The sequence below is a fragment of the Microtus ochrogaster genome, chromosome 5 (genome assembly GCF_000317375.1).
Source record: "Microtus ochrogaster isolate Prairie Vole_2 chromosome 5, MicOch1.0, whole genome shotgun sequence".
NCBI classification, from domain to species: Eukaryota; Metazoa; Chordata; class Mammalia; order Rodentia; family Cricetidae; genus Microtus; species Microtus ochrogaster.
In genome coordinates, this window is record NC_022012.1 from 51,251,467 (window position 1) to 51,264,976 (window position 13,510).

The 13,510-nt window shown below is 44.1% G+C and overlaps 1 protein-coding gene across 1 annotated transcript in view; it reads left to right on the top strand.

The window, feature by feature from the left end:
• Positions 1–2,495, top strand: part of Ptpn9 (protein tyrosine phosphatase, non-receptor type 9) — an 80,077-nt gene extending 77,582 nt beyond the window's left edge. Inside the window, exons 11-12 of the mRNA XM_005347523.2 lie at positions 576–783; positions 1,673–2,495. Of these exons, the coding sequence (XP_005347580.1) occupies positions 576–783; positions 1,673–1,887 (423 nt within the window). The 3' untranslated portion in view covers positions 1,888–2,495. The remainder of the gene's footprint in view (positions 1–575; positions 784–1,672) is intronic.
• The last annotated feature ends 11,015 nt before the right edge of the window (positions 2,496–13,510 follow it).

Sequence of the window (13,510 nt, forward strand, 5' to 3'; positions counted from 1 at the left end):
TGGAACTAGCTCTTGTAGACCAGGCTGGTCTCGAACTCACAGAGATCCGCCTGCCTCTGCCTCCCGAGTGCTGGGATTAAAGGCGTGTTCCACCACTGTCTGGCCTAAAATACTTCTAATTTTTTTAAGGTTTATTTTATTTATTATGTATACAGTGTTCTGCCTGAATGTATGTCTGCAATGCAGTCCAAAAGAGGGTACCAGAATGTAGTATAGATGGTTGTGAGCCACCTTGTGGTTGCTGGGAATTGAACTCAGCACCTCTGGTAGAGCAGTCAGTGCTCTAAACCTCTGAGCCATTTCTCCAGCCCTTTTTTTTAACTACAAAAATAAACAAGAAAAATAAACATTTCTACTATATAGCAGTCTGCCTTCCCCAAACATTTAGCCCTTCCTTCGGGTTTGGGGTAGAGAAGCAGCTGTGATGAAAGGTAAGACCAGAAGACAGCAGCCTTGTTGATATGAATGCTAAGGTGTTAAGAACCTGGAAAAGCCCAGGATAGTCAGAGTAAATAGGGATGATAGCATTAACTTTTGATTCTTCTTCTTTTCTTTTCTTTTTTTTTTAATTTAAGGAGCGGCAGAAACGCCAGGTGACCCACTTCCAGTTCCTGAGCTGGCCAGATTATGGTGTCCCTTCCTCAGCAGCTTCCCTCATTGACTTTCTGAGAGTGGTCAGAAACCAGCAGAGCCTGGCTGTCGGCAGCCTGGGAGCACGGTCCAAAGGGCAGTGCCCCGAGCCACCCATTGTGGTACATTGCAGTGCAGGCATTGGCAGGACAGGTACTGTACCTCTTACACTGCTGGTAGTGGGGGTAAAGAGGAGGAACTAGAAGCCTGGGGCATGTCTGTGATTGGAGAAAGAACTCATTCATTCCCTTAGTGGCAAACTGCGTTGATAATCACTCTTCAATGTTCTTTTGTATTTTTTATGCTGGGGATACTGCTTGCCAAAATATATAATTTACGAACCACGTTCTTAGAGTTGTTTTATACATTCTATCATCAGTGATCTTCTGACCTTGTCAACTCTGTCATCACCATGATTATGGTTCCCAGAGTGATTAGCTGGCCCTCTCCTTGGGGCTGCTTTTCCCTTTGCTGGTCTTATCTTTCCCTTCCTCCCCCTCCTCCTCTTTTTTGTTGTTTCTTTGAGACCACATCTTACTATGAAGTCCAGTCTGATCTGGAATTCACAGCAATCCTTTTGCCTTAGCCTCCCCAATCATGGGATTCTAAGCTTGTATCATCTTGCTTGACTTCTGTGTTATTCATCATGGATCTGGTTAACAGCTCTGGCTTAATAAAATGTGTGCTGACTTGACAAGGTCAGAGGTCCCCTGGGGAGGAAAATCAAGAAAAATCTATTTGTGGTAGACCCCTGGAGAGCACAAGCTCTGGAAATCGGGTGTGGAAGTAGTGTTGCTCTGTCTGGTATTGAAGCAGGAAGTTTGTCTTCAACGCCTATCTACTTACTCTTCTTGTTCCTCCCATGTATGTCCTGAGAGACAGGAGACTCTGGCCTTTAGCACATCCTGTGATACTAATTAGACTTAAGTCCTCTTGCCATCAGACCCTTGCCTTTGAATTTATTCATCCAGTTTTGCAAGCTGTTTTGGTAAAAGGAAGAATATGGGGAAGTACACTCATGACTATTTCCTTCCTTCTTCAGGTACCTTCTGCTCACTGGACATCTGCCTGGCACAGCTGGAGGAGCTTGGCACCCTTAATGTGTTCCAGACAGTGTCGCGCATGAGGACACAGAGGGCCTTCAGTATCCAGACCCCTGAGCAGTACTACTTTTGCTACAAGGCCATTCTGGAATTTGCAGAGAAGGAAGGAATGGTTCCCTCTGGTCACAGCCTGTTGGCCATGGAGGGTCAGTAGCTGTTCCACGAATTTCCACCTGCTGGCCAGCCTTCCTTAAACTACCCTGGACACCGCTGAGCCTATAGGTTGCCATCAGCTATGCTGAAGCCATGGATCAACCTCTTTCTTGTGTCTCCCAGCGCACATGTGCACGCAAGGCAGCCTTTTCCTTTGGCTAGATAAATGTGGTGAAATTGCCACTAGAAAGGGCCAGCAGCAATGTGTTCTTAATTCCTAGCACCTGCTATTGAACTGTGCCTTACTAAAACCAAATTGTGGCTATTGATTTTTGCCAGGGTCCCTGAGGTAAGTGGGGAAGGAACCCCCATCTCCCAATGCCATTCTTCTAGAAGTCTCCTCCTTCCCTTTGCTAGGATTTGACAGGAGGTTTGGTGAGCATTCACTTTCCTGCCCAGAGAGCTTGACCAAGTTACATATTCTAGAGAATATCCCGAGTGCCAAGCACGTTTATACATAGGGCGTGTATTCCAGTCTTTTCTGTCCTTCTGTGTGTGTGCGCGTGTACGTATGTGCACTTATGTGTATGGATCCATATGTATGTGTGTATATAATATATACTGTATGTGATAATATGGTTGTATTCTATAAATACATATACACACAGATACTCTTTGTAGACGTTCCTGGGGCTTCAACTCACAATTGAGCATTCTTTGCTTCTTGGACCTTGCTGATTAGTCTGAACTAGCTGGGATTGGGGATCATGCTCATGTTGTCAGACAGCAGAGTGATAGAAGACAACATATACTTTTTTTTCCCAGCCACAGGCTCCTCTTCCTTAATGACATCTTTCCCTTTGGACTCAATGCTTGTTGGAGCCAAAATACTGACGACGGTAACACTGGTTCACTTTAGCATGGGTTGTCCTCCATCTAACAAATTTTCTGTTTTCCTTGCTGATTTGGGGAACAGATCTCCACTGTGATTCCAGACTCTGTCTTACTTACCCCAGCAATGGGGTCCAAGGCTAGAGATGAATTTACAGAGCTGCCAGAGCCAAAAGTAATCGGTACGAAATCTTAAAAGAGAGGAGAATCCTGGAGTGACCAAGAGGAACCTACTATGAAACTCCCTTCCTGGGAGGACAAGCTGGGGCCCCTTTTTCTTTCATTGAAAGACCCTTTCTTTGTGTAACTCTTCCTAGTCAACTGAGATGCCCAGTTCTCCTTGCCTGCTAGCCTGCCAGATCCTAGACCTCAAACTAGATGTGTTCTATGTCCTTATAAAGTATAATAATCCCCTTGGCTGGATGAGGTAGTTCCTTGCAATCACTGGTCCCCTACCCATCCAACTTGATCCTGTCTTTTCCCAGTCTGATTCGCCAGGAATAGAATCAAGAGTTCTCAACACTCAGTGTTCATACAAAACTCCACTGAACCCCCCTAAATCTTCCCCTACTCCAGATGATGAGGTTGGCAGCTGGTCAGACCCAATAATTTTATACTGTAATAAGATCTTTGAATGTGTATATTCTTATTTTTTACAATCATTTCATTTTGTATTTAACATCAATGGACTGAGTCAGATTCAGTAAATAATTGTAATGTTCATATTCAATATCTTATAGTGGTACAGTTTTGTATTTACATATAAATATATCAACATGATTAAACCCTTTTAGCTTCATCAATTTAGCACTCTGGGGTTGGGAAGGTGGTTCTGGACAGATGGGGTGGCAGGGAGGGATCCAAAGCTTCACCATCTGAGATCCAGTTCTGAGAAGCATCTGCCAAGTCTGTGGCTATGTCCTTACCTTTCAACAAAGGTACCAGTACCAACTGAATGCTTGTTGTATGGCAATCTTAGTGCTAATTGCTTTGTCTTATAAGTTATTTCACTGAAATTTCATAATTCTAGTGAATATTCTGTCCCTTCTACACACCCTTCTCCCGTTTCTTCAGCAGGGGATTACAGGCATGTGCTAATTCATCAGTCTTTCACTGAGTTATAAATGAGAAATATATATATGTGTGTGTGTGTGTGTGTGTGTAATGATATAATAATATAATGCATAAATGAGAACAGTGGGGTCCAGAGGAATACAGTGATTTTTTTTAAAAACTGTAACCCAAACGAATGAAGTCTCTTGATTTACCAGAGATGGAATGGTGCTTGTCTTTGTTGTTGTTGTTCCCCTTTTAGAGTATCATTGTTTTTAAAACTCCAGGACAGTTCACGGTTTTGTTTTGTTTGAGACAGGAACTTACCAAGTTCAAAGACAGCAATTCTACCTCTGTCTCCCCAGAGCTGGGCTAATAAGGCCTACACTGCCTCACTCAGTTTAGGGAAATTTTTTTTAAAAAATATTTACTTATTTATTATGTATACAATATTCTTCTGTGTGTATGCCTGTAGGCCAGAAGAGGGCACCAGACCTCATTACACATGGTTGTGAGCCACCATGTGGTTGCTGGGAATTGAACTCAGGACCTTTGTTAAGAGCAGGCAATGCTCTTAACCTCTGAGCCATCTCTCCAGCCCCAGTTTAGGGAAATTGACCTTGAGCTCAGTTCCTCGTAGTGGACTTGAAAGATTATAGAATTGATGGCGTCTTCCAGATGGGGATATCTTGGTCTATCCTGAAATCTGCACAGTACCAAAGGGGTTACCACAAACACTGTCCTGCTAGCCTTTCTCTCAGAGTGGAGTGAGAAGCATTGGCCTTGTAGGGACACTCTTCATATCTGTGCTTTCTAGCTGTTAGCCAGTGACAGCCTGCCCCCTTGGAGCAGCTGTGGCCTGCAATATGCAAATATTAGGGTGTTGTAAATAACAGGAATAACAAACAACATTTAATGGAAACCAACATATTTTAGGTCCTGTTCAGAGTACTCTGTAGATACTAACACAGTCACTCTCAACAACTGCTTGAAGATGGGTGCTGATAGAAGAAAACAATGAAATACCAGAAAGTTAATTTGCTATGCTGTAGCTCAGAGAGCCTACCTTTACATTAGAAGTTTCTAAGGATCTGTTTCTTGATATGCCCGCAAATTTTTCTTGATGGTTTTATCTTAACCAAAGACTAAACTGTTGGATGTGGTGGAATGTGACTGTGCTCTCAGTATTGGAGAGGCAGAGGCAAGATGATCAAGAATTCAAGGCTAATTTTAGCTCTACTGGTAGTAGACCAGCCTGCGCTACGTGAGACACTCCTTCGAAGGAAAAACAAAATGGTAGCAGACTAAGACAGAATCTCTGAAATTGAAATCAGAAAGATTACAGAAATACTTAGAATTGGTGAACTATACAGAAAACAAGCCTTAACAATAAAAAGTCTGGAATAGGTAATTTAGAACTGTTATTTGTTCAAACTTGCTGTAACTTTGCCCTATAAATTGCCCAATTCAAGGTTGTGCACTAGTTCCTAGGTGCAAATTCCTGGGCACAAATTCCTGGGCCTCTGGGAGGTGGTGGCGCACGCCTTAAATCCCAGCACTCGGGAGGCAGAGGCAGGCGGATCTCTGTGAGTTCGAGGCCAGTCTGGTCTACAAGAGCTAGTTCCGGGACCGGCACCAAAGCTACAGAGAAACCTTGTCTCGGGGAAAAAAAAAAAATCCTGGGCCCACCCAGTTGGTGGTTGAGTGAATACACGATGACCTAGGCTTTTGAATTGTTATTTAACTCATGTCTCAGATTCTGGGCACAACCAATGATATCTCCTGAGTATTCAGTAAAATTCCTGAGAGAAAAGAGTTCAGTAGTTTTCCCAAACTGCTATTATGCATAGTGCTATCTTTATTAATATTGAAATTTTTAATAAATTTTTGGTGGTTTTTAAATTTTATTTATTTATTTTATTTTTCAGTTTTTCGGGACAGGGTTTCTCTGTAGCTTTGGAGCCTGTTCTGGAGCTAGCTCTTGTTGACCAGGCTGGTCTCGAACTCACAGAGATCCATCTGCCTGTCTCTGCCTCCCGAGTGCTGGGATTAAAGGTGTGTGCCACCACCGCCCGGCTTGAACTTCTATATGCTGGGATTTCAGGAGACTTGCCACCGCACTCAGCTGTTTGTAGCGTTTGCCAGTGTGAGCCTACCTGTGATAGGGTTTTTGTTTTTTGGGTTTTGTTTGTTTGAGACAGGGTTTCTTTATAGAGCTCATGCTGGCCTGGAACACAGCTCCATCTGTGTGCCTCCCAAATGTTGGGTTGAAAGGAGTATGCAACACACCTGGCTTGGTAGTAGGCATCAAAGGAACCTTTATGGAAGAGAAGCCAAGAAGGTCATCACACAGGGGACAGGGAATAAAGCTAGGGAAATGTGTCCACGGAGTAATGAACATTGTGGGCTTATGCAGACTTCTGCTTCTGATTGGATTATCCCTACCCCCCCCCCCCAACATTTCTATGTCTGTGCTCTGTATTGCTTCTTTCATTACAGTCAGAATGATGTTGAAGCAACCCTAGCACCTTCAGTCTAAGGAGATCTGCTACTGCCAGTGTCTGTTAGAATGTACTAGTCAATGGGTATGAGTGGGGGAGCGGAAGAGGTTGGGTGCGTGTGGCAAGTGGACTGTGTAGTATCACAACCCCAGAAGAATTGACTTTTGCTCATAAAAGGGTGCATCCAGTCTCCGGGGCAGCCCCAACTGCAGGAACTTGCAAATTAATGTGACCTGAGAGAGGTGAGCAGTGAGATTAAGGTAGATGCATTGATTAGACAGAAAGGTTTTCCTGGAATGACTGAGATCTTTAGTGGTTCCAAGGTTTTAACCTCCTCAATCCAACCAAGTCCTAGCGTCCTTCTTTAAATAGGACTACTTTAGACAGTCACATAGTATGGGTCCACTGACCCTAAAGGCCTAGTTTGTTGGAATTATCAGACTCTTTCTTAGGCTAGATCCCCCACTTTAGCTCCCCAAGTTTCTCTTATTCCCAAAGACCCCTCTTTCAAACTCTTGCCATTTCCTTACATTCCCTCAGTTCTTTTCTACTTGGTCCCCAAGTTGGATAGAAAGTAGGTTAAGGGCCAGGTATGTTGGTGTGTATCTTTAATCCTAGCACTGAGAAGTTTGGCAAAGGCAGGCAGATCTCTATTGAGTTTGAGGCCTGCCTGGTCTGCATTGCAAGTTCCTAGACAACCAAGGTTACATACAAAGACCCTGTCTTAAAACATAAAATAAGCCGGGCGGTGGTGGCGCACGCCTTTAATCCCAGCACTTGGGAGGCAGAGGCAGGTGGATCTCTGTGAGTTCGAGACCAGCCTGGTCTACAGAGCTAGTTCCAGGACAGGCTCCAAAGCCACAGAGAAACCCTGTCTCGAAAAAATAAAAAAAAATAAAAGGAGAGAAGTAGGAGGAGGAAGACATACCCTTGAATCTCCAGTCTTTTTGTCTTCCCTGTTGCTCCCTGTGGTATGACAGGTGTCTGAGAGCCAGAGTTAACTTGCCAAGCATCCTAGGTCTTCTAATTTCTGTCTTAGATGTGTTTTTGCCCTGGGTCACTATCCATGGGTGAAAGCAGAAGGTCTGCCAGCCAGGGAGTCAGACTTTTTGGGGGGAGCTATTGTTCCAATAATTAGCCATCAAACAATTTTTGCATTACACTATCTGTACTTAATTGCTGAGGGAATCTCCCATCTGCTTCTTAGCCATAGCTGTTATAGTGCCTTTCCCCCGTTTCAGTTAAACTGGCCATGCTGAAGTGTCAGACTCAAGCTTTTCAGGCTAAGGCCCTGGAGGATATAGCACTATACTAGACTAAGGAAGATAGGTACAGGGTGGGAACTACTGTACCTGTCTGCTTCTTCCTTCTCCTCCTCTTTTTATTTATTTATTTTTTTGGTTTTTTGAGACAGGGTTTCTCTGTGTAGCTTTTAGAGCCTGTCCCGGAACTAGCTCTGTAGACAGGCTGGTCTCAAACTCACAGAGATACACCTGCCTCTGCCTCCCTAGTGTTGGGATTAAAGGCGTGCACCACCACCGCCTGGCTCCACCCGGCTCTTTAAGTTGTTCTTTAACAAGGCACAGCACTCAGGAAATAGAGGCAGATGGATCTCCATGAGTTCGAGTCCAGCCTGGTCTACAAGAGCTAATTCTAAGACAGCTAGGACTGTTACACAGAGAAACCCTATCTTGCAAAACAAAACAAAACTGAACAGTTTAAAGTAGTTGATATGTTCATGATGGTTACTGGGACTCTGATGATTATAGTCACTAAAGGCCCCCTCACTCTAGGCTGACTTCCCTGTGCTTGTATACCATATTAAATTCTTTTTTTTTAAACCTTAGTTGTTTATTATTATTATTATTATGTATACAATATTCTGTCTGTGTGTATGACTGCAGGCCAGAAGAGGGCACCAGACCTCATTACACATGGTTGTGAGCCACCATGTGATTGCTGGGAATTGAACTCAGGACCTTTGGAAGAGCAGGCAATGCTCTTAACCTCTGAGCCATCTCTCCAGCCCCCATATTAAATTCTTGTTTTCCAATCTACTGCAGAATTTTGTCTTAAAACCTTCAAGTCTAGCCAGATACAGAGCAGAGCAAAGGTCAGCCAGTTCATCTAGTGACATCTCTTTATTTACTTCCTGACTTAAGTACATATCCTTGCAGGGGCTGTCTGGGAGGAAACTTTTTTTTTTTTTTTTTTTGGTTTTTTCGAGACAGGGTTTCTCTGTGGCTTTGGAGCCTGTCCTGGAACTCTGGGAGGAAACTTGAGGCAATGGGGAAGGAATATGGATAGTGCTCAGGCTGCCTTCACTTCAGGGTACCTTTTTCTTTGATAGTGGGCTTCTCAGAGTTTATGTGAGCAGAGGAACCTGTTGTCTTAATAAAAAAAGGTACCAGCCACCAATCTGTCTATAAAACAGCGCCAGATAAACTTGGGGAATATACTATTACTACATCTGCCTTCCTGATTTAGGATCATAGTGGCCCTGGGTAAACTCTTGTTCAGTGAAGAGAAGACATTTCCAGGTTGTGAGTAACCTCAGTTTTTAAACCCACTAAGAAATCCCAACGGGGGCCAGAGAGATGGCTCAGTGATTAAGAGCACTGACTGCTATTCCAGAGGACCTGGGTTCAGTTCCCAGCACCCACGTGGCATCTAACAACTGTCTGTAGCTCCAAGATCTGATACCCTCACACAGACATATATGTAGGCAAAACACCAATGCACATAAAAATAAATAATAGAAATTCCAACTTTCCAATAAAAAATACTGTAGTATATGCCACTGAAGATGGCTAGCTAGCTAGAGATGAGAGTTTTTTCTTTGAGGTGTGCAATGCAAGGACTTCGCAGTTAATTGACCTGGAGAGGAGCGTTGTAACGTTGAAAAAGGAAGAAAAAGGGAAGGACTCATGAGTGGAGGCTAGACATACTTATTTTAAATTTCCTAAAATACTACAGCCCACTGTAGTACAGAACCTTATTAATCAAAGATAAATGATTTGCTTAAATAATCTAGCTATAAGGTGGTTAAACTTTTTTGTTTGTTTGTTTGTTTTAGGTTTTTTTAGTTTTTCTCTGTAGCTTTGGGGCCTTTCCCAGAACTAGTTCTTGTAGACCAGGCTGGCCTCGAACTCATAGAGATCCACCTGCCTCTGCCTCTGGAGTGCTTGGATTAAAGGCGTGCCACCACTACCTGCTGCTGGCTCACATTTTTGAAACAGAATGAGCTAAACACATCTGTGTTACAAGTGCTCACATTTGCATTACTAGCTCTGAGGACTTGGGAGGCTTGGGTAGGATCATCATAGGCCAGCAGGGCTATGTGAAACCCTTTCTCAAAAAATAAGGTGTGTTGTGGGGAGGGGAAGGACTTGAGAGACAGTCACGTTTTTGTCCCACAAGAACGAAGCCAAGTTCAATTTCCTGCACCCATGGAAATCAACATGGGTGGCATAAGCTTTTAATTCCAGCAATAGGGAAGAGAAGGTAGGCCAGAGACACTGGCGTGTGAAGGAGTTCCTTTTTCTGAATGAGGGTTTGTACGTCATGTCCATGAAGTAGATGGAGGGTAACAGTTTTAAATATATATGTTTTGAATTGAAGACTCATGTCTGTATGTGGCTGGGAGACAAATCTTGTTTTTCTAGAACTATTTGATGACAAAGTGCTGTTAGAATCCTCTCAAGGGAGCAGGCAAGGTTTCTCTCTAAAGGGCCTAACTTGGATGGTACCCTGAATGTATGCAGAGACAGCGTGTGGGGGAGTGAACAGACTCAGGATTTGGACTTGGATAAACTTGCCTTGGCGACTTCCTGTAGGCAAGTCCCTCATCTATAATTAAGGATAATGGTGTCTAACTCAGAAAGCTTCTAGGGTATTTCACACAAACACATCCCAAAGTGGTTTTCCAAAGAGGACACTCACCCAGATCATTCAATTCACTACTAGAGGAGTGAGAAACGGTAACATCTTTGGTACATTCAGGGGTTAATGTCCACAGAGTACTCAGTCAGAAAGTCACTGGGTCCCTTCCTGGGGCCCCTTGACTGCATTGAATATTGAGACCCCCTCAGAGGTGAATTAGATAAGGTGGTTGTCTTTTCAAAGACCTCAGTCTACAGGGTGTTCAGAAGGGTGTGAATATCAGCCATTTCTTTCTCCACAATGAAGCTGGAGAGATGGAGAGATGTCTCATTGGCAAGAGCACTTTCTGTACAAGCAGGAGGACATGAATTAAATTTCCCGTCCCCCATGTAAAAAGTCCAGTAAGGCAAACCTTTAATCCCAGTTCTAGGATAGTCAGGGCTACACAGAGTACAAACAAACAAAAGCCCAGTATGGGGTGGTTTTTTTTTTTTAGACAGGGTTTGTTTGTAGCTTTGGAGCATATCCTGGAACTTGCTCTATAGACCAGCCTGGCCTCTAACTCATGGAAATCTGTCTCTGCCTCCCGAATGCTAGGATTAAAAGTGTGTGCCACCCATGCCCAGCTTCTAGTATGGTTTTTAACATGCCTATCTGTAATCCAAGAGCTGGGGGCTGGGGGGTGGCAGGAGAATCACTGGGGCTTGCTGGCCACCAACCTAGCTCTAGATTCAGGAAAAACTTTGCCTCAACAAAATAAGGCAGAGGTTAATAGTAGGACACTTGACATCCCTCAAATATGCACTGGCATATTTGGTTGCATACAGCACACATACACACAGGTGTGCATGCTTGTGCATGTGTGTACACACTAACTACAGTATGGCACTTGCTGTCCAGGATAACAGTCAAATGCCTTGGCTTTTGGCCTCCCCTGATATTCAGGATCTTACTAGGCAATAATGTTATTGATCATCATACCAGGAAAAGAACTGTAATCCTTAGAGGAGCCTGACCCACACATAAGCAAGGACTAAATGGGAGCCAACATAAATGGGACTTAGCTTTTCTGAGTAGTGTTCTCTCCGTAATATCACTGTGTTTCAACTCATTAACACTCTTCAGCCAAAAGTTGATCTTCATCCTAGGAAGAATGAACGTTGACTTCCATGGTTGTCAGCCTCACACTGAACCCATTGTTCTCATCACCTGGCCTTTCCCCGCTTACTTGGTTCTTTCCAGTTACCGCTCACGTTCCAGTCCCCATATGCAAGGTGGAATGACCACCACCCTTCCCACATTGGTACTTCTTCCTGCCTGCTCTGTCACCCTAGTGACAGCTTTCCACATGGGCTCTGAGTAAGGGAAGAATCTTTACATTATCTCCTTCATTTTCCTGGGAACAGATCCCTGAAACTAGGAAGAGATTTTCTTGAGCATAACACTACCAATCACTGGCTATGGTGACTCTCTCTCAAAGGCCACTGACTACCTGTTCTATTACTTACACTGAAACCCACTTCTTTGAGATTTTCTCAAATATGGCTTTTTTTTTTTTTTTTTTTTTTTGAGACAGGGTTTCTCTGTAGCTTTGGATCCTCTCTGTAGATCCTCTCTACAAACTCATTCTGTAGCCCTGACTGGTCTTGAACTCACAGAGGTTTGGCTGCCTCTTCTCCAGAGTGCTGGGATAAAGGTGTGTGCCACCACCACCCAGCTAAATATGGTAGCCTAAGATGGCTTTGGACTCAAGGTCTTCTTTCCTTTGCCTCCTAATTGATGCAGTTACAGCCATTTGTCATCATACCAAGCTTGGTAAAGTTCTTGTGAGGAACTCCGGCTATTGGAAGTTGTCTAACTGGCAGAGCATTCTTTCCTGTCCATATACCACTCCCTTTCTTCAGTGCCTTCCAAAACACATGTTTCTTGGGGCTGGGCTGTAGCTCATTTGGAAGAGTGCTTGCCTAGCATGCATGAAGCCCTGGGTTTGGTTTCCAGCACCATAGAAATACCAATGGTGTGCTCAGCTGTAATCCAAGTACTTAGGGAGGTTGAGGCAGTACAAGTTAATGTCATCTGCTATGACTTTGGGATCAGTCTGGGCTCCACGAGATCCTGTCTGCAAAACAAAACAGAAAAAGGAAACAACAATAAAAATAGTTTTTTTTCTTTTTCTTTTTTTTTATCATCCCTGCTATGTGAAAAAATAGTTCTTGCTCATACCGCTGTGCCATGGTTCTGCTTAAGGTTTTTTTTTTTTTTTTTTTTTTTTTCAGTTTTTCGAGACAGGGTTTCTCTGTACTTTGGAGCCTGTCCTGACACTAGCTCTTGTAGACCAGGCTGGTCTCGAACTCACAGAGATCAGCCTGCCTCTGCCTCCCGAGTGCTGGGATTTAAGGCATGCGCCACCACTGCCCGGCTATCTGCTCAGCTCTTGAACACATAGTGATACAAAGCAAGTGAGACAGGTAAGGAGTTTCAACCGACGGCGGTTGAAAGTGAGGAGAATTTTCTGGATTGCGTGAGTAGGAGTAGGATAATTTGCCTTTGCTTTCCCCAATCTATGTCCCTATCCAAGGTACACCTCTCAAGCCTGTAAACCCACATTACATCTGGGCTGCCTCTGTTGCCTGTTGGCACCCTTTTTGTTCAGTCTACTCTCAGAATCTGTTCAGCTACTAGCTAGACGATGTTTCCCATGTTGGAGTGACTTTGGATCTACAGACAGACACATACACACACCCTTGCCTTACCTCCTGCAGCACCTAACTGGATCTGAAGTGTTTGGAGGGTATCGTGAACATCTCAGCCGATTTACAATTGCACTCTGTAGCAGATACAGTGAAATGTCTGATTTATCTCTCCGTAGATACGCAGTTTTCCCGGCTTACAGATTTCATAGCTGAAAGGCACCTAACAATGTAGGCTAGACACACGGTTAAATCAGTCTGTAGCTGCCTGCCTCTAATCCAAGTACTAACCAGGACGGACTATGCTTCCCTCCTGAGATCTGACGCGTCTAGGTGGTAAAATCACAAACTGCTACACGCTTCTCCTAACCCCCTCCAAATGGATTGTGTGTGTGAAGGAAATTGGGGCCGGGTAGTTATGATGCACCTACTTTGACTTCCACGCTGCGGAACTCGTAATCCCAAAAGGCCTAGTCCGAAGTCCTCGAAAAATTCCAGGTGGCAGTGTGGGAGATGTAGGAGCCTCTGCTTCGGATCCGACTCCAACTCGTGGCTAGTTTAATTTATTTATTTTTATTTTTGTGGAAGCAGGGGGGGGGGCGATCAATGGAGGGGAAGGGGCGGGGAGAGGGAGGAGGTGGACCCAGAGTGCTGACGTATGCGAGGG